The 24,833-nt window shown below is 44.8% G+C and overlaps 1 protein-coding gene across 2 annotated transcripts in view; it reads left to right on the top strand.

Moving 5' to 3' along the window:
* Positions 1-688: 688 nt before the first annotated feature.
* MIB2 (MIB E3 ubiquitin protein ligase 2) overlaps positions 689-24,833 on the top strand; it is a 45,847-nt gene continuing 21,702 nt past the window's right edge. For both annotated transcript variants that reach the window (XM_033079602.1, XM_033079601.1), the window contains exons 1-4: positions 689-942; positions 11,432-11,782; positions 13,578-13,749; positions 24,033-24,139. In XM_033079602.1, the coding sequence (XP_032935493.1) occupies positions 11,536-11,782; positions 13,578-13,749; positions 24,033-24,139 (526 nt within the window). In that variant the 5' untranslated portion in view covers positions 689-942; positions 11,432-11,535. The remainder of the gene's footprint in view (positions 943-11,431; positions 11,783-13,577; positions 13,750-24,032; positions 24,140-24,833) is intronic.

The raw sequence follows: 24,833 nt of genomic DNA, 5'->3' as shown, positions 1-24,833 counted from the left end.
ACTTGTTGGACTGAGTGATCCCCAAAAAACCCCAAACATTAATCCACGAGCATCCCTCCCCATCCCTGCTGAGGGCTGTGCAGCCACACCGCACCTTGTGCCGAATCTTTCCCCTCACGCTTCACAGCGCAAAACTTCCCTTTAATATCCAATCCAAAATCACTGTTTCAACATCCCGCTAAACCGAGGACTTGTTGGACTGAGTGATCCCCAAACCCCAAACATTTATTCACGAGCATCCCTCCCCATCCCTGCTGAGGGCTGCAGCCCGGCCGCACCGCACCTTGTGCCGAACCTTTCCCCTCACGCTTCACAGCGCAGAATTTCCCCTTAATATCCAATCCAAACCCACTCTTTCAACATCCCATCCCTTTAAATTGAGGACTTGTTAGACTAAGCGATCCCAAAAATCCCCAAACATTTATTCACAGCATCCCTCCCCATCCATGCTGAGGGCTGCGCGGCCGCTCGGCCCGGCCACACCGCACCTTGTACCGACCCTTCCCCTTCACCCCCGCGCCGGGCCGGGCCCGCAGCACCCCGAGGTCCCCCCGTGGGTTCCCCGTGGGCTCCCCACGGGCTCCCGGGAGTTGTAGTCGGAGCGCCCGGAGCGGAACTACGGCTCCCGGCTGCCCGCGGGAGCGCAGGCGGGGCGGCCGCGGGGCCGAGCTGCGGCTGCGGCAGCGGCACCGCGGGGACGCGGCGGCCGCGGGGACACGGAGCGGCCCCGGGGACACGGCCCGGCTCCGGGGAGGGGGGTTTGCCACAGCCACACCGGGAGGTACCGGGGTAAAGGCGGATCTCAGCTGCGGTGCCCAGGAGAGCTCCTCACCCGCGTTCTCCGCCCGCCCGGGCGCGGCTGTGGGGATGGAGGAGGGACGGCGGCGAGGGCAGAGCTGGGCTTGTGGCTCTGGGGATTCTCGGCTCTGCCTTCGCGCTGAGGTACGTGCCTGCCTTTTCCTGGCTTCTGTCCTCAGCTTGGGGCAGCTGGGGTGGTGCGGGAGCTTTAGACGGGGTGATTCTGGCCCCTTCATGGGGGTGATTCTGGCCCCTTCAGCGGGATTGAGGCCGCTTTAGCCCGGGTGATTCTGGTGCTTTAGCCCGGGTGGTTCTGGTGCTTTAGCCCGGGTGATTCTGGTGCTTTAGCCCGGGTGGTTCTGGTGCTTTAGCCCGGGTGGTTCTGGTGCTTTAGCCCGGGTGGTTCTGGTGCTTTAGCCCGGGTGATTCTGGTGCTTTAGCCCGGGTGGTTCTGGTGCTTTAGCCGGGATTGAGGATGTTTCAGCCGGGCTGGTTCTGTCAATTTCAGCCGGGCTGGTTCTGTCAATTTCAGCCGGGCCGGTTCTGTCAATTTCAGCCGGGCTGGTTCTGTCAATTTCAACGGGGCCGGTTCTGTCAGTTTCAGCCGGGGTTGAGGCCGTTTTAGCCCGGGTGGTTCTGGCAGCTTTACCGGGGTGGTTTTGGCCCTTTTAACCGGGATTGAGGCTGCTTTAGCCCGGGTAGTTTCCACACCTTTAGCCGGGATCGAGGCCACTCTAACCCGGGTGGCTCCGGCAGTTTTAGCCCGGGTGGTTCCGGCAGTTTTAGCCCGGGTAGTTTCCACACCTTTAGCCGGGTTTGGGGCCCCTTTAGCCCGGGTGTTTCCCACACTTTAGCCGGGTTTGGGGCCGCTTTAGCCCGGGTGGTTCCCACACTTTAGCCGGGTTTGGGCCCGCTTTAGCCCGCTGTTCTCCTGGCTGCCCTGCCGGGTGTAACACCCGTCTGTTCCCCCGCAGGTACTGCAGGTGAGGCCTGAGCTGGGGGCGGCGATTCCTGCCGGGAATTGTCCCTGGAGCGTGGGGAAGCGAGCTCGGAGCTGAGGCTTTTCCTCTCCTGTGTTTCTGTATTTCCAGTCTGAATGGAGGCAGAAAGGGCCAGACTAAACCCAGATTAAACCCAGATTAAACCCAGACTAAACCCAGACTAAACCCAGAGAAGTTGGTGCAGCTGCACTGGAGGCACTGAAGGTGTTTGCTCTCATTTCACTGCTCAGCTGCAGAATTACTTTCTGAATGTCACAAATTCTGATTTCTCCCTCACTGAGAAGCAAGTGAGCCCTGGCTCACCTTCATGGAGGTCACTTGAGCTTGGCTTTACTGCTGAACCTTCTCTCTTTTTGGCTAAGAGCCTCATGACATCCTCTGCACTTCTCTGTCACTATAGGAGTGTATTTGGCTCCAAAGAAATATAATTTTTATTTCTCCTCTGTTTAGCCACTCCTGAAACTGCCTGCTATGAAGAATGATGCAGCTGTGCATCCTTCTAGGACCTTCCTCCATGCTTGATTACCTGTTGAATTTTTCATTCATGGTTTCAGGATCTGGAGGAGTGATTTGTCAAGGGATGCAGCTCCTGTAAATAAGCCACATCCCACATTTTCATGATAGGAGCAATGCCATGTGACAAGTAGATAATGGAGATGAGAAAAGGGGAAGATTCCACAGCCTTGGCAGAGCTGGAGAGGTTCTTGCCCTGTTTTGGTTTTAAATGTCTAGGTTTGTGTCTGGAGCAGGTGACATCTTTTGGGCACAGGGTTTTCCTTTATAAAGTTCTTTTTTAACTTAGAGGGCAGTAGTTGGGTATCAGGTAACTCTCTTTAGCCTCAGCTCTACCCCTGGTGTATCCTCAGTACCTTATGCCTGTTTTAATTTAATTTGATTTTTAAATTTTGATTTAATTCTGTGGTGGAAGGGCAGGCAGGGTGCCTGCAGCATTGTTAACAACTGTCATTTATCAGCATCAGCACAGCTCTGTTTTATTGAAGGGTTACTCCCTTTTTAGGCTTCACAAAGGTGAATGTGCTTCCCATCCCTTCCTCTCTGCACAGCACAGCTCTGTGAGTCACTGCCATGAGAAGGAGCTTCATGTTTGTGTGATATTTGGCTCAGCACAATTCTCTGTTTATTCTGATATTGCTGTATAGCATCATATGTTTTGGCTTTTTTTTTTTTTTTTTGAGTGCATGTTTGGAGCTCTGTGGCTGTAAAAATGCTGTGCCAAATTCGTGTGTGAAGAATCTGTTATTCTGCTTTGGTGTGCCATGGCCACTGCTGGGATTGTCTGGAAGAACTGGGATGCCTTTTCCACTAAAACTTTGTCAAGTGTCTGGGGAACTGCAAAAAGCTGTGGGAGTGCTGTAAGTGGGGTGGTTGCAGTTGTCTCCTTCCCTTTTCCTTGGGAAGGGGCATCTCCATGGCTTTTTCAGCTGCCTGGATGTGGAAGTGGGTGGCTCCAGGAGCACAGGATGCTCAGAGCTGTGGCTGCTGCCTCAGAAACGAGCTCGTCCCTGCCTTGTGTTTGTGCATGTTTGATTTTGCTGCTCACAGGGGCTGGTGCTGGTGGTTTCTCTGGAGTTGAAGGTTTTCTCTCCAGCCTAGTTCAGCTCTCTGAGGTCGTGTTGTCCCTGCCTGTTCCCATCAAATCTCTTTGTCTTGCTCATCATCTGTGCTGTGTTCAATGTGACTGTGCCACAGCAGCTCTGATCCTGCCCTTTCCTTTCTGTTGCTCTTTACCAGGGGTAGAATGGAGAGTCCTGTTTGAGTTCTGGTTGTTTTTCAAGGATTTTAATTCATAGCTTGTCAAGGGCATTTTTGGAGGGGCCAGAATTGTAATTCAGTGTTCGCAGAGGAGACCAGCACACCTTTCCATACACTCTCCCTGGAAGCTCTGATGGGATTGAGACCACTGAATTCTCCTTAAACAAAGTGGAATCTGTTGTTTCTTGGGAGACTTGCAGAATTTAAATACTTCTTTCCCTTCTATACAAGTGTTTGAGATTTTCAAGGACACAGAAGAAGTCTTGCAGCATTTAGACTGGAAAATGGGATCAGTGAAGTTGCATTGATGTGCTGGCAGGATGTTCAGTTGATTGATCTTAGACCCTGATGGAATCCCAAAGGAATTATGGATGAATGCTGGATCAGGGCTTGAGAATTCCTTCTTTTCCTGTGACCAGGCTGTGGAGAACAGAACTTGGAGCTGGGATGTGTGAGCTTTGTCCCAATCCCATGCACACCTATGGCTCCATTTCCCATCTGCAGAGAGCTCTTGGATTCTCCAGAGCACAAAGAAAACATCTGGACTTGTAAAATGCACAGAGCTGGAGCTGAATTGATGGACATGCTGACCCTCAAACCTTGGTTGAGTAAGACAAGAGCTCCTCCTCACTTTGTTCTGCTCCCACACGCCTGCCTGGCCAAAGGCATGTCAGGAGAGATTAGATTTAAACCCTGTGATCTGCTTTCAGAGCACAGAAAGGGCAAGTTGCAGGCTGAAAGCAGGCAGGAGTGCAGTGCTGACCCTTCTGGAGGCCTGGAGGGAAATCTCAAGTTGGTAGGATGAGCTATCAAGGCTCATCAGGGATCCTGCAGGTTTTCTGCTCCAGCTCCCTCCTTGCCAGGCTGAAGGAGCTGCTTTCTGCTTTTTGAAAGAGGAGGAAAAATTGTGTTCCTAACTCAGAGGATTTGTTGATCCCTTTGTACCACCAGTGCTGGAGTGTAGATACCTGTGAGCAGCCCTACCCCAGAGCCACAGCTCTGTGTTTCCTCAGCCCCACTATTCAGGATATCAGAGTTAATTCTTAATTCCTCTTGATTTTTTCGCTTCCATAGTCAATCAGGATTTTGATTATTGAGCAACTTTTAGGGACACTTATTGACTTTATGGACAGGCAAGGCAAACATGTCATTAGGTTGGAATTTTATGAGCTCCTAAGTGCTTGAACCCAGATTTTAATGGTAAATAGGAGTTGATAGGTGGTGTGAGAGGGATGCAGACCTGAGCCTTACCAGGGCTCCACACCATCAGCTCTGGGCCAGATGGTCTTGCCTCTGAGAAATACATCAGAGCAATGTCAAGGAAGAGCACAGTTGAAATCTGCTGCCAAGACAGATTTCTCACTGTTGGAATATGTTTCTGTCTGATCCTCTATTTCTAGATGATTGAAAATAGTTCTGGAAGGGATTTTGCTGAGGCCACCTAGTCCATCCTTTTCCACAAGGCATGATAAAGTGCACTGAAACCCTTCCTGATGCAGCTGTTAAGCTTGTTCTTTAAGAGTGGAGATTTTCCAGCTGTCCTGGGTGGGTTGTATTTGACTTTTTTTTTTTTTTTTTTTTTTTTAATATTGTGGCTTTTGTCACTGTTTTGGGCACAGAAACAAGGGATGCATGTGGTTGATTATTGAGCTCTTAGTGCCAAAGGCCAGAAAAGTGATGGTGATTCCTGGCAGGAGATGGAGAGGAATCACTCAGTGCAATAATAAGGAATCACTCAGTGCAATAATACTGAGTTTTTGGTTTCTTTTCCTCAGAGATCTTCCATGGAAAAGTTAAAATACCATTCTCCCATTTTTTCCTTCATTCAAACTTAGCAAATGATTGCTTTTTTTTTTTTTTTTTTTTAAATTTCCTTACACAACATTACCTAGTGGTTGTGTGTGTGGGCAGGGAGTGTTTGTTTTTACTGTAAAGCAATGTAAATTTAACTTGGAGATCTGCTATTGAGGAAAAAGTGGATTCTCATCAGCTGCTGAGCTTTTCCAAGGCTCCAGGCTCAAATCTGCAAACTGTCTGCTCCAATTAAAGCAAATGGCTGGAGCTGTTTTTTCTCCCTCCTGGAAAGAGCACAGTTCATCAAAAGCCAGAAGGAAATTTCATCAGGCTCATGAGCAATTATCTCATGGGATGCAATAAGAGAGAGCCACGAGATGCCCAGTGTGAACTTTCACTTGTAATCACTTTTAATTCTCCACTGGGCACACGAGCACCGATCTCAGCAATTTGAAATTTTCCTGTGGAGTAGAAGCTGGTAGAGAGAACTTGTGTTTTCATTGGGTTTGATTGATGTTGATGTAGAAATGTGAATTTTGAGTGTCCCTGAGCTGGCAGAAGATATTCCACCTTTCTGTGTGGGGTGGGTTAAACCTGGCAGCCCAGTGGGACTGGAAGGGTAAAATGAAACCCTTAAAATTACCCTTAAAAAAAAAAAGGTAAAATGAAGTTAAGAAATTCCTCAGGTGCAAGGATTGCTTGGGAAGGCAGAGAGACTCCAAACATTCCTCTTTCTTATTTCTTCCCCCAGTTTTTATTGCTGAGCACCTTGCCCTGGCTGCTCCCTCCCAAATTCCTGTGCACCCTCAGTGGGAAAACCAGAAAAAGTGTTGATTGTTCAACCCCAGCTCCAACCCCCCTGTGCTGTCTGCACTGCTTTGGTCACTAAACCAGAGCACAGAGAAGGAGATGAGGTGAATCCCAGCCAAGCCCAGCTCCCTGTGGTGTGCCACAGCTTCTGGTGGTACCAGCTGTTTATTTGTGCTTCTTGGGGGTGTTTCCTAAAGGTGGTGTTTGCATTTCAGTGCTTTAAAGCAAATATTGACCATTGTGCAATCCAGGTTTGTTCCATGGTTTAGCCCTGCATTAGCACAGAGCTGATTCATGAAAAACTCTGCTGTGTCTTTGGGTGATCACTGTCACTTTCTGTTTAATTAATTTTGTTGTTCACTGCTGGCAAAAAGCCCTTTTCAGTCCACAGTCTAACCAGTTTGGATTTTGTGTAGACCAGTGTTATGTTTTTGGAGCAGGTTCACTTTTCTGTGCCTGTGGCCATCACAGGGGGGTTGAAATTTGAGTTAAATTGAAGGTTCAAGGCCAGCTCAGTTCATTTTTTGTGTCCACTGCAGCTTTTGGGTCCTGCTATTCTCACACACGATGAACCCAAAATTTGAGATGTGTAACTTCTAATTTCTTCCACCTTCATGAATCTTGATGAAACTTGGTTGAATCTTGATTTTTTAGGAAGATCATTTATTTAGATCATTTATTCTGAGGTTAGTATCCATTTTTTAGGAAACCTGAATGCTGGAATGAAGAGTTTGCACAAAGCTACTACCCCTAAATATCAATAAATTTCCTGGTGCTTCCTTTTAACAAGATGAAGGAATAGATGGAAAAGCAGAGTGGGAACCACTCAAACATTGCTGAAAGGGAAAGGAACAGCTCAGTGGCAGAGCACAAGCAGTGTAAAATGGAATGTAAAATTCAGTTTGGGCAAAACAGATCAATGGGCTGGCATTTGTAAAGGCCAAGTGTTGATTGCAGAGATAAAATGCTCGGTGGGGACTCTGAGCCTGGCTGGTTATTTTTAGCTTTTCCTCCCTGTGTTTCAGGATGTGCCTGTGCCTGCTCTCATGCTGGAATGACAAGATATTAATCCCTGAGCAAAGGCCTATTAATCACCTGCTTTATTCTGTTTATGTAATACAGTTAAATATACTCTGGGAGCACGTGAGGTTTGGGCTTGGAAATGATGTCACCTTTTTTTTTTTATTTTTGATGGATTGGTTTCATCAGTGGCAGCTGCCCCATATCTGATTTTTTTTTTTTGTTTCAGCTCAGACTGATTTATCAGTCAAATGGCTTCATTTATCTGCTGTTGCTAATTAAGCCACAAAAGCAGCATCTGCTCCTCTCTGCTCCCTCCTCTGTGGCAGTGATGCCATTCTGCAAAGTTTTAGACTGAACAAAATTCAGGAGAAGGGAAGAAAAGTGTCATTGAGGCCTGGTGGCTTTGCAGGGGAATCTCATGGAGTTCCAGACTGCTTTGGGTTGGATTTGGGTTTGGGTTCCATCCTATTTTCACTACCCCAGGTTGCTCCAAATCCTGTCGAGCCTGGCCTTGGGCACTTCCAGGGATTGGGCAGCCAGAGTTTCTCTGCAGCAAGGCTCTGTCCATGTGGGGGTGGGTCAAAAATATTGATTTCCTGTGTGGTTTGCTGGTTTTCTGTCTATTTTCATCTAACAGTGACTAATATTTGTATTAATTTAAGGTTTTTGGCATGAATACTAACTTTGGTAATGAACTCAACAGCTGTAAGCCTTGAGCAGAGGTGTTTCATCTTGGTTGGCTGATATTAAAGAACACAAAATTATTTATTTCTGTAGGAAAACAGGTAGGGAACAATACTTGATGGTGAGCAGGTGAGCTCTGGGCAGGCACTGAGCTGTGAAATTTGTGCCAGGAAAGGGGGAAAACCTTGCTGAGCTTAATTTCTGTAGGGAAATGCTCATAGTAGTGGAGAAAGTGCTGAAAAACATCATTTTTAAGTCAGTATGAGCTGGCTTAATTCAGCCATTACACCAAAATTGTGTTGATCTTGATGTGAGGACATGCAAAATTAAATCTTGAGGTTTTACAGTGGTGGTGGCTGCTCAGTCTGCACTTTGAATGGTTTGATAAGACTTTATTTAATGGCACTGGAAGGGTCAGAGAGAATGAAAAGAGTAAGAAATGTTCTGTGATGTTATTTCCAGAATGTTCAGTGCAATGCTGGCTGCTTTGGGGGCTGCTCACTTGGGGAAGTTGGGAATTTTGGAGAAGTGATTTGCAGTTGCCTGAGGAAGCATCTCCTGCATGGGCAAACCTCTGTTAAATAGAGCAATTCATTTCAGGAGACAATTCAAACTGCAAAATATGTGTAAAGGGAAGAAATAAAAGCTGGGTTTTTTTTGGTTTTAAACACTTCCTCTGTTTACCATGCTGTACAAATAATGTGATCAGGTTCCAGGCACTGATTTTTGCTCCTTTCCAGCACTGGGTTCTGTTTGCTGTGGGACCAGACCAGCAGCAACCTTTGCCTCCCACGAGGTGCAAATTGGGCTCTCACAGTTCAATATTGCCACAATTATTGCATATAAAATCTATAAAAAAGCTGGAGTATTTCCCTTTCTTTCCAGTGAAGTTTTAGTGGGATTTCCTAAAATTGAGAGATTATATCCAGGCTGCTCTTTCCTGTGTCACAGTAGGCAAGGTCAGAATGTGAGATGAGGATTCAGAAATCTGCTTTTCTTATAATGGATTATTTGTTCATGGTTACTTGAAATTCCCATGGGAAACTGATGTTTGCTCTGTGAATTATTTCTGGCAGCTCTACCTGTCCTTCCCTGGAATAATTACAGCCCAGGCAGCATCAGGGGAGGAGTATTTGCTTCAGTGAGTGAAACATTTCCATTTAGGAAGTCAATAATGCTGCTCAGACCACAGGAGCACCATCATTCATCCCATCAAGGTTCTGACCATCCCTTTCCTCCTGCTCTGCATCTCCCCTGCAGAGGAGATGGCAATGCAGGATGCACTTGGTGCCTTCTTGTGTGGAAAATGGAATTATTCACATCAGGAAATCCTCCTCAGATCAGCCAGCAAGGGGCTGCTGGTGGTTTTTGCAGCACTGACAGCTCTTTTAAAAACATTCAGCATCACAAATGTGCAGCTGAGCTCCAGCAGCATCCAAAATTTGTGGGAAGGTGCCCAGGGGAAGTGTGGCTTTGCCTCTCTGGGGCACAGGGCTGGCTCTGCTGTTGGGATTCTCTGCTGTGTCAGTGCCAACCTGCTCTGCTCTTTGCAGGCAGGGAGGGATTATCCTCCTCCCTGCTCTGGGGATTTACATTGTATGGGTTTGTGGGACAGCCTGGAATGTTCTTTGATCAATAATTGCATTGCCTTCCTTGGAATACTGAGAGTTCTAAGCCTGTGGTGGTTCATTCATTCCTGGGGAGAGGAAGAAGCCCCAGTGAAATGGCAGAAAACTCGTAGGGCTGGCACCCTAAGTGCCCACCCAGCACCCTGTGGAATTTGTTGTTTCCTTCCCTAAGCCTGGAATTCCTTTTCCCTCTGTTAGTATACCCACCCCAGTTCCCTTGGATGAAACAGGAAGGGGTGATGCTGGTTCTTTTTAGGGGAGAAGCCCTGTGACAGTCATTGAATCATGTTTTATTTTGCATTGTTGGATGTTCCCATTTGTTTTCTCTGCTTGACTGCCTTGACTGGTTCACAGCAGCCTTTAAACAAAAAAAAAAAAAAGCAGTTCTGTCTCTTAGCTGAAGCAATAAATAGTCATTTTATTCATCTTTGATCTGGAGGAAGAGGGAAAAGTCTCACTAGGGCTTTAAAAAGGATATTCTTTGATAATTCCTGCTCTCATCAAGACAGAAAACACTGGTGCACCTTCAGCTCAGCAATGTTCCATCCACCCCCACAAAAACAAATGAAAGAGTCGCCCTGGGCCACTTTTAGTGCTGCTTAGAAGGGAGGATGATGTGAAGTTCACAAAGGTTTGAGGCTGTTTTGTGTGACAGCCCTTGGGATGTCACAGCACCGAGGACAGGGAGAGGCTGGACTGCAGGGGTGCTGAGGCTGAGCACAAATCAGGCTCAGGCTGCACCCTGCAAATGAGGTTTTGCATCAAACCACTCCTCCATACGTTCAGAAGGGGATGTTTGGCTGGAGGATGGGTTTATTTTTAGGGTTTGGTGGTTTTAGTTGTGTTTATTGGTGGGTGGGAGCATTGACAACACATCCCAGGGCCCAGAGCTGCTCAGCTGGAGCAGCTCCTCACCCTCTGTGTCGTGGCACTGGGGGAGCTCTGCTTGTGCCATCTGCATTATTCATCCCTTGGTATCCTCTTGGGCCATCTTCTCAATTTTTGAGAAAATCTGATAGCTCAGGAGGAAGAGAGAGACCCAAGGATGCTACAGGACTTTTTTCCAGGCTCTACATATTGAAAGTTCCATTCCTCTTCTCTGTCTTGTGCTGGTAAAGACAGAAATGAGGATTTGAGAATCTGCTTGATTGAAGAATCTGGTTTAATTCAGAATTGAGGATGTGCTGCATCTGTGTGGTGTTCACCTCATTTACCCATTGTCATGGCAACAGTTGGGAAGGCTGTCCCTGCCTCACTGATCCCAGCACTAAATCTGCTGGGTTTATTGCAGATTGAACAACAGCCCTTCCCTGTTCCTGCTGTAGCTCATGCATAAATAACAGGAAAAGGCTGAAATGAATCTGACACTGGTGTGGTTTTGAAAAACTGCCGTTACTTGGGGAGAACGGACAAACGCTTCTTTCAGCTTTTAAAACTTCCTGTAGCCTCAAATCAAAACCAAAACTGCCTTGAAGGGCAAGTGAAACTCCACAGTGCTGTGTTCAGATAAGATGCATGTGAGGAGACTTCCTGAAAAATAGGCTAAGATTGATTTTTATTGCTAAAATCGTGCTGCTGGTGTCTTCTTGGCCATTTCTCTCCATTTTATTTACTGTGCCTGCTTGTTTCTGCTGGTGGCTCTTGTGCTTTTTCTTGAGTTTGGAATCGAGGGCTGGTCCTTGCTCAGTTCTCTTCCCTCATGCACAACTCTCAGAAAGAAATGTTTGGATATTATTGCAGATGCTGATGAGCCTTGGAAGTTTTTATATCATTCCCATCAGTGCTTAAGCCGTGAGTTCTGTATAAACCAGATATTTATCTCCTCAGCAGCATTTTCTACAGCTAATGTGCTGCATGGAGTGGCACCCCTAAATTGCTGTTGTTTTTGCAGGTGTGCTGAAGTTGATGTTGTTTTTGCAGGTGTGCTGACCATGCTGCCCCCCACGCCGCCAGCGCTGCCGCTGCTCCCGCCCGTCTCCGAGACCCCCGTGCAGGAGGAGCTGTAGGGTTTGCAGTGCAGATCCATGGAGCTGGACCCCCATGCCAGCATGCAGGTCGGGATGAGGGTTGTCCGTGGAGTGGACTGGAAATGGGGCAGCCAGGACAGCGGCGAGGGCAACGTGGGCACCGTGGTGGAGATCGGCCGCACCGGCAGCCCCACCACGCCCGACAAGACCGTGGTGGTGCAGTGGGATCAGGGCAACAGGACCAACTATCGCACGGGATTCCAGGGGGCTTACGACCTGCTGCTCTATGACAACGCCCAGATAGGTGAGCAGAGCAGGGCACAGCCACTGGCACGGTCAGCTCCTGCCTCAGGGCACTCCTGTCCTGTGAGCCTGCCTGCAGAGCGATGCTGAGCCTTGTTCGTGGCCAGGATGTTCCTGTTTCATTCTGTGCCAAGTTTGAGCAGGGCCTGGACAATGGCACAGCCACTGGCACAGCCACCTCTTGCCCCCTGAGCCAGCCTTTGGTTGCTGCAGAGCTGTGCTGAGTCTTATTCATGGCCAGGATGCTCCTGTTTCATTCTGTGCCAAGCTTGAGCAGGGCCTGGGCAATGGCACAGCCACCTCCTGTCCCTGTCCCATGTGTTGGGACAGCCTTTGCATGGCCAGGACATTCCTGTTCCCCTCTTTGTAAAGGCTTTGGGCAATGCTCAACCATGGGCACAGCCACCTCCTGCCCCTGTCCCATGTGCTGGGACAGCTTTTGCATGGCCAGGACATTCTTATTTCCCTCTGTGCCAAGTTTGAGCAGGGCCTGGACAAGGGCACAGCCACCTCCTGTCCCTGTTCCCTGTGCTGGGACAGCCTTTGCATGGCCAGGACATTCCTGTTTCCCTCTGTGCTAAGGTTCTGCTTTCCTACTTTTTCCATTTGTGAGCTGAACACTTTCATTGATTTTGTCACGCTGCAGAGAGGCCCTGAAATGGATATTTCAAATTACACATACCACTTCACATTGTATTATTGCATCACCTACTAGACATGATTTTTTTCCCCTTTAAAGCATGCATTCAACAAATTTCATTCATATCCCTTTTACAGTTGTGTGTCCTAATTCTGTAAAGTGTAGGTTCATTCAGAACAGTTGTGCCAGGGTTTTGTAGCCTGTAATTAGGAATTTTTCTAATTTCTCTTTAGAAACAGAGCTGTGTCAGTGCCCAGCACTAAGCATGGCACTCTCCCATGAGCAGTATGTGCTGTAATGAACAGAGATATTTACTTTACACACAACTGGGACTAAAAATGGGAATGGAAGGAGCTGTAAAGAGGTGAACACAGGACTCAGAGGATTTCTGTGTGCATTGTGTTTGTGTGTGGAGCACTCCTGTGAAGTACTTGGCTCGGTGAAAGGTCTTTTTTTGGAAGGGTTTGGCATTCTGCAGTGCTGGGAGGGTGATTCTAAGAGCCTGATTTTCCCTGAAATTTGTGTACATCTCAAATATCTTTTTCTGGAGGGGTTTGGCATTCTACAGTGCTGGGAGGGTGGCTCTTAGAGCCTGGATTTCCCTAGAATTTGTGTGGATCTCAAAGATCTTTTTTTGGAAGGGTGGCTCTTAGACCCTGATTTTCCATGGAATTTGTGTGCATCTCAAGTAACTTTTTTCTGGAAGGGTGGCTCTTAGAACCTGATTTTCCATGGAATTTGTGTGGATCTCAAAGATCTTTTTTTGGAAGGGAGGTTCTAAGAGCCTGATTCTCCCTGGAATTTGTGTGGATCTCAAAGAACTTTCTCTGGAAGGGTTTGGCATTCTTCAGTGCTGGGAGAGTGGCTCTTAGACCCTGATTTTCCATGGAATTTGTGTAGATCTCAAGTAACTTTTTCTGGAAGGGGTGATTCTAAGACCCTGTTTTCTCCTGAAATTTGTGTGGATTTCAAAGAACTTTTTTGGAAGGGTGGTTCTAAGAGCCTAAATATTCCTGGAATTTGTGTGGATCTCAAAGGTCTTTTTTTGGAAGGGAGGTTCTAAGACCCTGCTTTTCCCTGGAATTTGTGTGGATCTCAAAGATCTTTTTTTGACCTGGAATTTGTGTAGATCTCCCTTTCCCTTTTGCTCCCCCAGGCGTTCGTCACCCCAACATCATCTGTGACTGCTGCAAGAAGCACGGCATCCGAGGCATGAGGTGGAAATGCAAAATGTGCTTTGACTACGACCTGTGCACCCAGTGCTACATGAACAACAAACACGACCTGTCGCACTCCTTCGAGCGCTACGAGACCGCGCATTCCCAGCCGTGAGTGCTCCCTTCCTCCCTCAGCGTGTTCATGGGGCTCAGTTCCATCCAAACCCTGCTCTGTGCACATCAGGATGTGCAGAATAACCCAGCAGAACCTAACTTGTACATGTCTGTGTAATCTATAAAAAAATTAATCTAAATATTGATGGATTTAGATCAGGCAGCGCTCAAGTTTTGTTGGTTGGCTTGCATGACCAAAAAGGTTTCTTCTGTAGAATAATTCTAATTTATGGGGCTCAGTTCCATCCAAAACCTGCTCTGTGCACCCCAGGATGTGCAAAATAACCCAGTAGAACCTCACTTGTACATACCTGGATAATATATAAAGAGTTTTATGTAAATGTATCAGGCAGCGCTCAAGTTTTGGTGATTGGGTTGCACGACCAAAAAGGTTTGTTCTATAGAATAATTCAAATTTATGGGGCTCAGTTCCATCCAAAACCTGCTGTGTGCACCTCAGGATGTGCAAAATAACCCAACAAGAACCTAGAACCTAACTGGTACCTGTGTGTGTGATCTATAAAAAAATTAATGTAAATATTGATGGATTTAGATCAGGCAGCGCTCAAGTTATGCTGGTTGACTTGCATGACCAAAGAAGTTTCTTCTGTAGAATAATTCTAATTTATGGGACTCAATTCCATCCAAAACCTGCTCTGTGCACCTCAGGATGTGCAGAATAACCCAGCAGAACCTAACTTGTACATGTCTGTGTAATCTATAAAAAAATTAATCTAAATATTGATGGATTTAGATCAGGCAGCGCTTAAGTTTTTTTGGTCGGCTTGCATGACCAAAAGGATTTCTTCTGTAGAATAATTCTAATTTATGGGGCTCAGTTCCATCCAAAACCTGCTCTGTGCACCTCAGGATGTGCAGAATAACCCAGTAGAACCTAACTGGTACCTGTCTGTGAGATCAATATAAAAATGAATCTAAATATTGATGGATTTAGATCAGGCATTGCTTAAGTTTTTTTGGTCGGCTTGCATGACCAAAAGGATTTTTTCTGTAGAATAATTCTAATTTATGGGGCTCAATTCCATCCAAAACCTGCTCTGTGCACCCCAGGATGTGCAAAATAACCCAGTAGAATCTAACTTGTACATACCTGGATAATATATAAAGAATTTTATGTAAATATATCAGGCAGCGCTCAAGTTTTGCTGGTTGGCTTGCATGACCGAAAGGATTTCTTCTGTAGAATAATTCTAATTTATGGGGCTCAGTTCCATCCAAAACCTGCTGTGTGCACCTCAGGATGTGCAGAATAACCCAGTAGAACCTAACTTGTACATGTCTGTGTGATCTATAAAAAAATTAATGTAAATATTGATGTATTTAGATCAGGCAGCGCTCAAGTTTTGTTGGTTGGCTTGCATGACCAGAAACGTTTCTTCTGTAGAATAATTCTAATTTATGGGGCTCAGTTCCATCCAAAATGTGCTCTGTGCACCCCAGGATGTGCAGAATAACCCAGTAGAACCTAACTTGTATATGTCTGTGTGATCTATAAAAAAATTAATGTAAATATTGATGTATTTAAGTCAGGCAGCGCTCAAGTTTCTTCTATAGAATAATTCTAATTTATGAGACTCATTTCCATTCTGAGTATCTCCAAAACCTGCTGTGTGCACCCCAGGATGTGCAAAATAATCCAACAAGAGCTAGAACCTAACTGGTACCTGTCTGTGTGATCAATAAAAAAATGAATCTAAATATTGATGTATTTAGATCAGGCAGCGCTCAAGTTTTGCTGGTTGGCTTGCATGACCAAATAAGTTTCTTCTATAGAATAATTCCAATTTATGGGGCTCAGTTCCATCCAAAATGTGCTCTGTGCACCTCAGGATGTGCAAAATAACCCAGTAGAACCTAACTGGTGCCTTTCTGTGAGATCAATAAAAAAATGAATCTAAATATTGATGGATTTAGATCAGGCAGCGCTCAAGTTTTTTTGGTCGGCTTGCATGACCAAAAGGATTTCTTCTATAGAATAATTCCAATTAATGGGGCTCGATTCCATCCTGGGGCTCTCCAAAACCTGCTGTGTGCACCCCAGGATGTGCAAAATAACCCAGTAGAATCTAACTTGTACATGCTTGAATAATTTATAAAGAATTTCATGTAAATATATCAGGCAGTGCTCAAGTTTTGCTGATTGGGTTTTCAAAAATTTGTTCTATAGAATAATGCCAAGCTTGGTTGGGTTTTATGAAGCTGCTTGAAAAAAAAAAAGGCAGCAAACAGAAATCTGCAGAGAGTTTTTATAAAGTGACAAAAGAATGATTTCTGCTCTGGTTTTTCTCTTCCTCAGCCCCCCAACAATTAAATAATATCTCAGCCATGCTTTGCTGTTTGCTGTTCACTGACAGGGATCTTGCACTCCCAGATTTGATTTATTCTTGGGGTCTGTTCACTGAAGAGCAGCACTTTCTCACTTTTTCCTGCTCTGCACATTAATTTTTTTTTGGAGGTGACTGCTGCACTGTGGAACAGCATCTGTAACTCAGTGCTCCTCCATGATTTACCACAACATGGGAAATCTGTTCTCCTGTCCTGAGGAAGAACTCAAAAATAGCCTCACCAGTCCTTTTATTTGCATTTCCTAAAGTGGGCATGGAGATGAATCATGTAATCCTCTTGCCTTCAGGAGAAGGAATAAGAAATCAGCTTATCTCTGTCATTGATTTTCTTCTTTTTTTTTTCCCTTCTTTTATTTTTTTTTTTTTTGCCCGCCTTTGAAAATATCACTGTGCTTTGCATCCATCTGTGGAATGAAAAGTGTAATTACTGTGCTCAAGGCACTGGGGTGGGATTTGCAGCTGCTTTTCCTGCCATGTGGGAAGCTCTGCCTGGAGCTGCTTTTGCCAGAGCGGTGCCAGCCTTGGCTGAGCCAGAATTCTGAGTCCTGGCAGGGCTGGGATGTTGCTGGCCAGAGAATCTCCCCTCTGAGCTCTGAGATTTGTGTTTCTCCACCAGATCAGGGTGTTTGTGGAGCTTGTGTTAATATGAGAAACCAGCCAGATCCTGCTGTGAAATGAGCTTCACAATTTGGTGTGTCTATAAAAATACACCTCTCTAAAAATAGACATGAGGGGTTTCTTTCTCTTATTAATAACAGAATTATCTCCAAGTAGTTACTGCTTGTGTCTTTTATTTGAGCTTTAAGGTGAATCATTTTACTCACATTAAAATTAAAAATAAAAAAGGCACTGCTGCAGGGCAGCCCCAATTTTCTGCCCTGTGCTGAGGATTTCCCAACCCTGCAGGTGGGAAATGCTTTGGGCAGCAGGGGCCTGACCTTCCCCAGCAGCACCTGGATCAAAAAGCAGATTTCTAGGTAATTTCTCCCCAGGACTCATCCTCTGCAGAACTTATTCCTTTTTTTTTTTCCTTTTTTTTTTTTTTTTTCTGAGGAATCTGAGTGGTGGAAGATGTAAATAGAGCAATTTTCCCTTCCAGGACTTGTCTGTGCCTGTGTCCAGGCTCTGCTGGAGTTGGGCAGTGTGACAGGGTGACAAAGGGAGCTTGGAGAACATCCAGGGACCCTGTCCTGGGTGAATTGTTTGGCTTGCCCAGAAACTGCAGCAGCATTCTGGAATGTCGTGGGAGCACTGGGCAGCTCTGTGGATGTGATACCTGATGGTGCTTTAGTGGCTTTTAGGTTTTCCTCCCTAAATTCTTTCACTTTTTTTAATTTTTTTTTTTTTCTGTGAGTGTGGCTGGTTGAGTGGTTAGAGAAAATGTGATCTAAATTAACTTTATTTGACAAAAACAACTCTAGACATAAGTCAGAGTGCCCTGATACCAAACATCAATAAAACCAGCACTGTTCTGATTTACATTGCTGTGTGTTAGCAGGAATAACAAACAGCTGATAAAAAAAAGGAATTTATAAAAAAAAAGGAGACACAGCATGAGCCTGTCAGGTGTGGCAATGATTTCTGGGATCCTCCATAAGGGGCTAACATAAAACAGCAGTTTAATTGGATCATGGAGCACTTTTCCTGCTGTTCCTGTGTGGCAGGTATTGATTCCAGCTGAGTTTTGGGCTGGAGAGGAATCAGAAATTTTCCAGGAAGAAGCTGAGTTTAAAACTGAATGAAAGGTTTTCATTGTGGTTCTTGGAAGTCACTCAGCTTTTGGAGCAAGCAGGTTGTCAGCTTTGGGTTTGGATTCAGGATTGGACTGAGGGTGCCACAATGACTACAATAAATGTATTTTCTGCAGTTTTTACACAGAGGACTGAGGGTGCCACAATGACTGCAATAAATGTATTTTCTGCAGTTTTTCACAGTGGATTGAGGGTACCACAATGACTGCAATAAATGTATTTTCTGCAGTTTTTACACAGAGGACTGAGGGTGCCACAATGACTGCAATAAATGTGTTTTCTGCATTTTTCACACAGGCAGCTGGCAAATGAAATCCCTTTGAGTCAGAAATGCCTTGCAGTGCAGGGCAGGGAGCAGTGGGAGCAGCTTTGCTTTAATGCAAATGTGATTTGTTGGTGCAGGGGTGTGGAGAGTGCTCTGCATTGAGGATGGAATGTCCTGGGTGGGACAGAGGGCACAGATCACCTTTGAACAATCAGATCACCTTTAACAATGCCATGGAGAGGATTTCTGAGCAGTGAGGGAGCTCTGAGCTCTGGAGACATTTCCCCTAGGCACTGCAGCATCCTTTTCAAAAGCAGAAATTGCCTGCTTATGACTCACTGGGACTATTGCTTAGATCACTCATCTCTCTTTTTCTTTTTTCTCCTTTTTGTTTTTTTTTTTAATTCTAAATAAAGTAGAAGATAAAACCTTTGGCAGCTCCCTAAGGACAAAAAGAGCAAAGCAGAGTATTTAAAAAGTCCTGGTAAATGCTGTTTGTTGTTGAGTCTCCTTTAGAGACCAGGATTCTCCCACCTCCTTTCTCTGGGAATGGGGATCCTTTGGTTTTTCATAAATTCATAAATTCATAAATTCCTGCTGCCAGAGCCACCCCTGGCCACCTGGAGCAGGCAAGGCCAACACATCCCTGTTTGTAGCAGGTCACTAATCCCAGGATTTAGGAGGATTTAACCCCAGACAGGCACTGCAGAGGGTTCCCAATCAGTTTTCTAAAGAGGCTTTGAAGACACCTTTACCTGAAGCTATTTCAGCTCTTAAAATGACCTGAGTTTGAACTTGAGGTGCTGGTTATTTTTTTTTTTAATTTTGCTATTTGGGGTAATCTCTTCCTGACCTCCTAATTTATTTTTTTTTAATTGTTCTTGTTTAGTTTGAATGTTGTGGGAGAGGCTCTCATCCTTTGTTTAAAAGGATGGGGCAGCTCAGTTTTTTTCAGAGTTGTTGTATCCATTTGCTGAATATGTGCTTAGTAATTGGAAGATAAATCAGTGTCTGTGAGCAGGGCAGCAAAGCAAAGCTCATCAAGTTTATATTAGGGCTGGAAAAGTCAGGCACACTCTGGTGAGTTCTGCAAATAATGAAACCTGAGATAATCCCATACAAAACATTAATGTTGTTATATTCCCATGCAGCACCAACATTTTGCTTGGATCACCTGCTCAGGGCTGGGGCTGAGTTGAATTTCAGATTTTACCCAGGCTGTTTTCTAGCCTCCTCTCACCAATAAATCACAACCTCAGTAGTTTTTCACAATCCCTGGTTTTGTTGTTTTTTTTTTTTCCTGGCAAACAATGGAGCTGGAGGAGCCAGCGAGCTGCACAGGGAAATGTTTTGTGTAATCAAGCACAAGAAATACAAATATTTTCTCCCATTGTGTTTTCTCCTGTAGTCAAAACAGAAATTGCAGTTATTTTCATCTGTAATTCCTAAACCAGCTCTGTCTGGTGGCATTACCAGCTGGATTTGGAAATCAGATCCAGGAACAAGTGCGTGCTCTGATTTAGATCTGTGCAGTGCAGAGCCATTCAAGGCAGCTTCAATAATCCAACCTCCCATCTGCTGGGAGCTGAGTGACAGCTGCTGGGTGTTTGATTACTGGGCAATAAAGGGCTGCAGGTTTATTTACATGGTAACCTCCTCAACAGGTGATATTTCTGCAGTGGCAGTTGAAGATAAGAAATTTGGGTGAGGAATATTTGGAATTAAATGGATTTATTTGTATGAATTTGTTATTTTTTTTATCTCTTAATGAATTTTACTTTCAGAAGAAAACCCACCATGATTTGCCTCCTTAAAAAATCCCCAAACATGAACACCAAGGTGTCTTGTCATACTGGGGCTTCCCTTGTGTAAATTGGATTGTTCTGATTGATTGTGTTTCAATGATATATTTTATCTTTATCTTTTCTGGAATTACATGAAGGGAAACCATCACTGAACCAGTTTCAGCCTGGCTTTTGACCTAATAATGATGTTTGGAGGGTGATAATGAGATATTTTCACTCTGTGTGCTCAGTGGTGTTTCTGCATCTTCTCAGTGCAATATTCTGCCTTTAAATGCTCTGGGTGAACATTTCTGAGAGCACAGTTGTAAAAAATATCTGCAGGAACCTTTTTAGTAACCTTGGTCTGAAACCTTCCCTGCTGTGACTTTCCAGAACAGAATTTAATCTGAGTTACCTTGGGGGTTACCAAAAAAAAAAAAATCACAACTTTTTCTTATAAAGATGTGATATAATCAAATTAATTTATTAGTGTGAATTTGTTATTTTTTTTAAATCTGTTAATGAATTTTAGTTTCAGAAGAAAACCCACCATGATTTGCCAGATTTGCCTCCTTAAAAATCCCCAAACATGAACACCAAGGTGTCTTGTCATACTGGGGTTTCCCCTGTGTAAATTGGATTGTTCTGATTGATTTCTAGAACAGGGAGTGTGTTTCAATGATATATTTTATCTTTATCTTTTCTGGAATTACATGAAGGGAAACCTTCACTGAACCAGTTTCAGCCTGGCTTTTGACCTAATAATGATGTTTGGAGGATGCTAATGAGATATTTTCACTCTCTGTGCTCAGTGGTGTTTCTGCATCTTCTCAGTGCAATATTCTGCCTTTAAATGCTCTGAGTGAACATTTTTGAGGGCACAGTTGTGAAAAATATCTGCAGGAACCTTTTTAGTAACCTTGGTGTGAAACCTTCCCTGCTGTGACTTACCAGAACAGAATTTGATCTGAGTTACTTTGGGGGTTACCAAAAAAAAAAATCACAACTTTTTCTTATAAAGATGTGATATAATAAAATGGATTTATTTGTATGAATTTGTTATTTTTTTTTATCTGTTAATGAATTTTACTTTCAGAGGAAAAGCCACCATGATTTGACAGATAAAATTGTGTGTGCCTCCTTAAAAAACCCCAAACATGAACACCAAGGTGTCTTGTCATACTGGGGCTGCCCTTGTGTAAATTGGATTGTTCTGATTGATTTCTAGAACAGGGATTGTGTTTCAATGATATATTTTATCTTTATCTTTTCTGGAATTACATGAAGGGAAACAAACCATCACTGAACCAGTTTCAGCCTGGCTTTTGACCTAATAATGATGTTTGGAGGATGATAATGAGATATTTTCACTCTGTGTGCTCAGTGGTGTTTCTGCATCTTCTCAGTGCAATATTCTGCCTTTAAATGCTCTGGGTGAACATTTCTGAGGGCACAGTTGTGAAAAATATCTGCAGGAACCTTTTTGTAACCTTGGTGTGAAACCTTCCCTGCTGTGACTTTCCAGAACAGAATTTAATCTGAGTTACCTTGGGGGTTACCAAAAAAAAAATCACAACTTTTTCTTATAAAGATACAACTCGTTCTGTCAAGAACTGGGCATTGTGAGGGATTGAAAAGGAGAAAAATCTGAGTTAAGACAGTTCCTGAAATAGGTTTGTGTGCTCCTGATCCCTCTCCCAGTGTCCTTGTCTCAGTCTGGTTCCTGCCTGAGCAGGCAGCAGCCATCTGGCAGAACTGCCTTCCTTGATCCTGTGCTGCAAGAGCTCCAGGAAAAGCTTTGCTGGGGGGATTAAAAAACCTGGAATTTCTTGCATTGAGGTCATTTTTGCCTGTAGTGCCTGCAAAATCTTCATGTTGGGCTTTTCTGGAGGTGGATCTTTGTGTGTCCTGGCAGGGATGTGGGTTTGTGTGTCCTACAAGTTGAAAATCAGGTTTAGAGCTGGGTCTTTAATCTCATATTTATGACCTGTCACCTTACAGGGTGACCATCCTTTCTGCTCCCCAGCCCCCTTCATTGTGCTTATTTCTTCAGGTGAGAACTTTGTGCAGCAGAAAAATCTCCCAGAACACATCAGCCATGCCTGGTGCGAAGGAACTCTGGCTTGCTGCTGCAAATTAAAAATAATTTTTGTTTAAATGTCTCCAGATCAGTCAATTTGGATCTCCCATCCTTCTGTTTAAAGCAGAGGTGATGCTGCTGTTCCAGATGCCAAATAAGCACCTCAGGGAGATTTGAGCACAGGCAGAACATCCCCAGGGAGTGGCTTAGCATGCTGGAGAGAGCCAGAACTTCATTCTGCACAGTCCATGCTCCCAGAGCTCTCTGGGCTCTGCAGTAATTGAATATCCTTGGAATTTGTGGGGCAGAAATGGCTGCAGACTTGTGCTGTCATAATGAACCTTGTTATTAAAGGCAGTATCCCTGTGGTTAAATTTATCCCAGGGGGATTTTTGCATCACACTGGGGAACTTTATCCAGGATTTGGAGCAAAACATTGAATTAGATAAAAACCTTGATAAGAATAATTGGCTGAGGAGATCTGGTGCTTGCATCTCTCTTTGGAGGTGCTGGTTTAAAGAAGGATTTTGGGGAGGCTGGAGAAGGGGGGCTCCAGCATTTCAACAGGACAGGAGATGCAGTTTTTTATATTTTCCTTCTTTAATGAAGCTCAGCTTTCTAAATTGATCAGCTTTGGGTTTTTTTTGGTCCCCATCCACAGATTTCAGAGGAAGTGGCAGGTTAATGTGAGAGTGTTGAGCTGGGGAGTGACTGCTGTTACATGATAATCCAAAAAGGGAACTTTTGCTAAGAATAGAATGAGTGGTGGATATTTTGCTATTTAAATATCTTAAGCTCAGCTTGGTGCTTTGTTTTACTATCACTAAGAATCTTTGCACTGAATCCCATCCCTTGTGAGAGAAGGGTTTGGAAGAGAGAATTATATTTTTACCACTTTGTCTCAGGGCTTGGCTCAGATATCTTTGATAAATTATTAGAAAAACATTGAACAAAATGCACTGAAAACATCTAAGCTGTTTCAGAGGCTATACCCAAATCCATGCTGGTTTTTTTGAAGCCAGTCTGTAATGCCTGACACAGTGCAATAAAAAGAATGCTGAGCAGTGGCTCTTTATAGCTGAGCTTTTCCCTCCACTGTCATTATCTCCTTTCATAACAATATCCAGTCTTAAAGCAGACAAAATCTCAAGCCTCCAAACACAGGGCCTTCATTTTCCTAATTAATGAACATTCAGTGATGGAAAGAGCAAGGCATAAATAATCTCTCCCTCCTTTGAAACACACAGGTTGTAAACCACAGGTGGGAGATCTGCTAACAGGTTAAGAGAAGTAAAAGACTTAAGCATTTGCTGGATAAGTAAACAGTAAGTTCAAGCATAAGCTTTTTATCCTCCTGAGTCTTCACCTTCCCTCTGGAGGTATTAGATGGAAAATAAATGCAGTGCTCTGAGGTCAGCCCTACCCCCAGGAAGCTTCCCCTCCCCTTGCCCTGTGGAGCAGCTGCTGAACTTGGGTTGCTCTGTCTGGGCTGGGAGTTGCCAAGAGCCTGTCTGGCTCCTGGGGCATGGACTGGGGCACTTCTGCATTCACCTAGAAAAGGGGATTGTAGCCTGGCTGAGCCAGCAGGCAGGTCCCTGTGGATTTTGGTGGCTTGGTAACTCATGAGAAGGGTTTGTGGCAGCTTGGGGACAGCACAGACAGAGCCAGCAGGGAGGCTGCTGTGACATTATGGGAATTGGGAGCTGCTTCAACAGGACATCAGACCCCCTGTTCACTATCACGTAGGTACCTTTTTCCTTTTTTTCCCTTTTTCTTTTCCCTTTTCCCTGCAGCTGGGAAGGTCTGGGAGAGGCTGGGAATGCTCCAGCCCCAGCACTGCTGCTCTGAGCTGCTCTGATTTTCTCCTTACAGAACATGCTGAGCTCCATTAGTGCCTCCATGCTGGGCCACCCCAATAATGTCCATTAAAAGTGAAGGATGGTCCTCATGTGTCAACCCTCAGCTGGAACACAGCTTTGTCAGAGTCTGTAACAGCAATAAATTCATTTGTTTCCTCTGATTTTGTTTTTGCAGGGTCCTGGTGAGCCCTCGACAGAACCTGACTCGCATCACATTAAAAGGGACTTTCCAGGGGGCTAAAGTGGTCCGTGGGCCTGACTGGGAGTGGGGCAACCAGGATGGTAAGCAGCTTTTGGGATGTCCTTTAAAGCACCATTTGATTTTTAAAAAATATATAGATATATAATAATATTTTATTTTTGCAAATTGCTGGTTGAAAATCCACGAGCTGAGCAGCTTCTAGGGGAGTTGTTCAGGTGTTGCAAGTGCCTGTTTAGGATAATTAATTTCTAGTGTTTTATTGTGTTTGTTGTTTGTCACATATCTGTGACATAAACCATGTGTGTGGAGGTAGTTTTGCTGCTCCTCTTTCCTGGATGTGAAAACCTCTGGGAACCATCCTGGAAGTTCTTGTGTAAAATTGTAACTGCACACCCTGTTACAAGGGAATAAAGACTCCTCTCTTCTTGAAAAAGCTTTAATTGATATGGAAAGTTTATCTGACTTTGTGCACAGTATTTTCTTTCCGAGTTCTCTGGAATGTGCTTATTTGGATACTTTTAAGACCAGTGAGGAGAAATTCTCTCTAAGGGGAATTTCATGGTGCACTAATGAAGGAATCTGTGCTTCCTGCTTTCTGTAGGAATTAAAACCTTCAGGCTGAAATGCAGTGAGACAAAAATGCCTTTTGGGGTGTAGTGGCTGTCCCAGGTCACTGGCAGCAATTTCTGTGTGTGCTCCAGGGCTGAGGGATCTTTCCTGCCCCTTTGTCCCAGAGCCCTGCACACACCCCCTGATGTTTACAGCTCCTTTAGC

Source organism: Catharus ustulatus, chromosome 24 (assembly GCF_009819885.2).
Source record: "Catharus ustulatus isolate bCatUst1 chromosome 24, bCatUst1.pri.v2, whole genome shotgun sequence".
NCBI lineage: Eukaryota > Metazoa > Chordata > Aves > Passeriformes > Turdidae > Catharus > Catharus ustulatus.
Note: the sequence above shows the minus strand (reverse complement) of the source record. Positions and strands in the feature narration are given on the sequence as shown.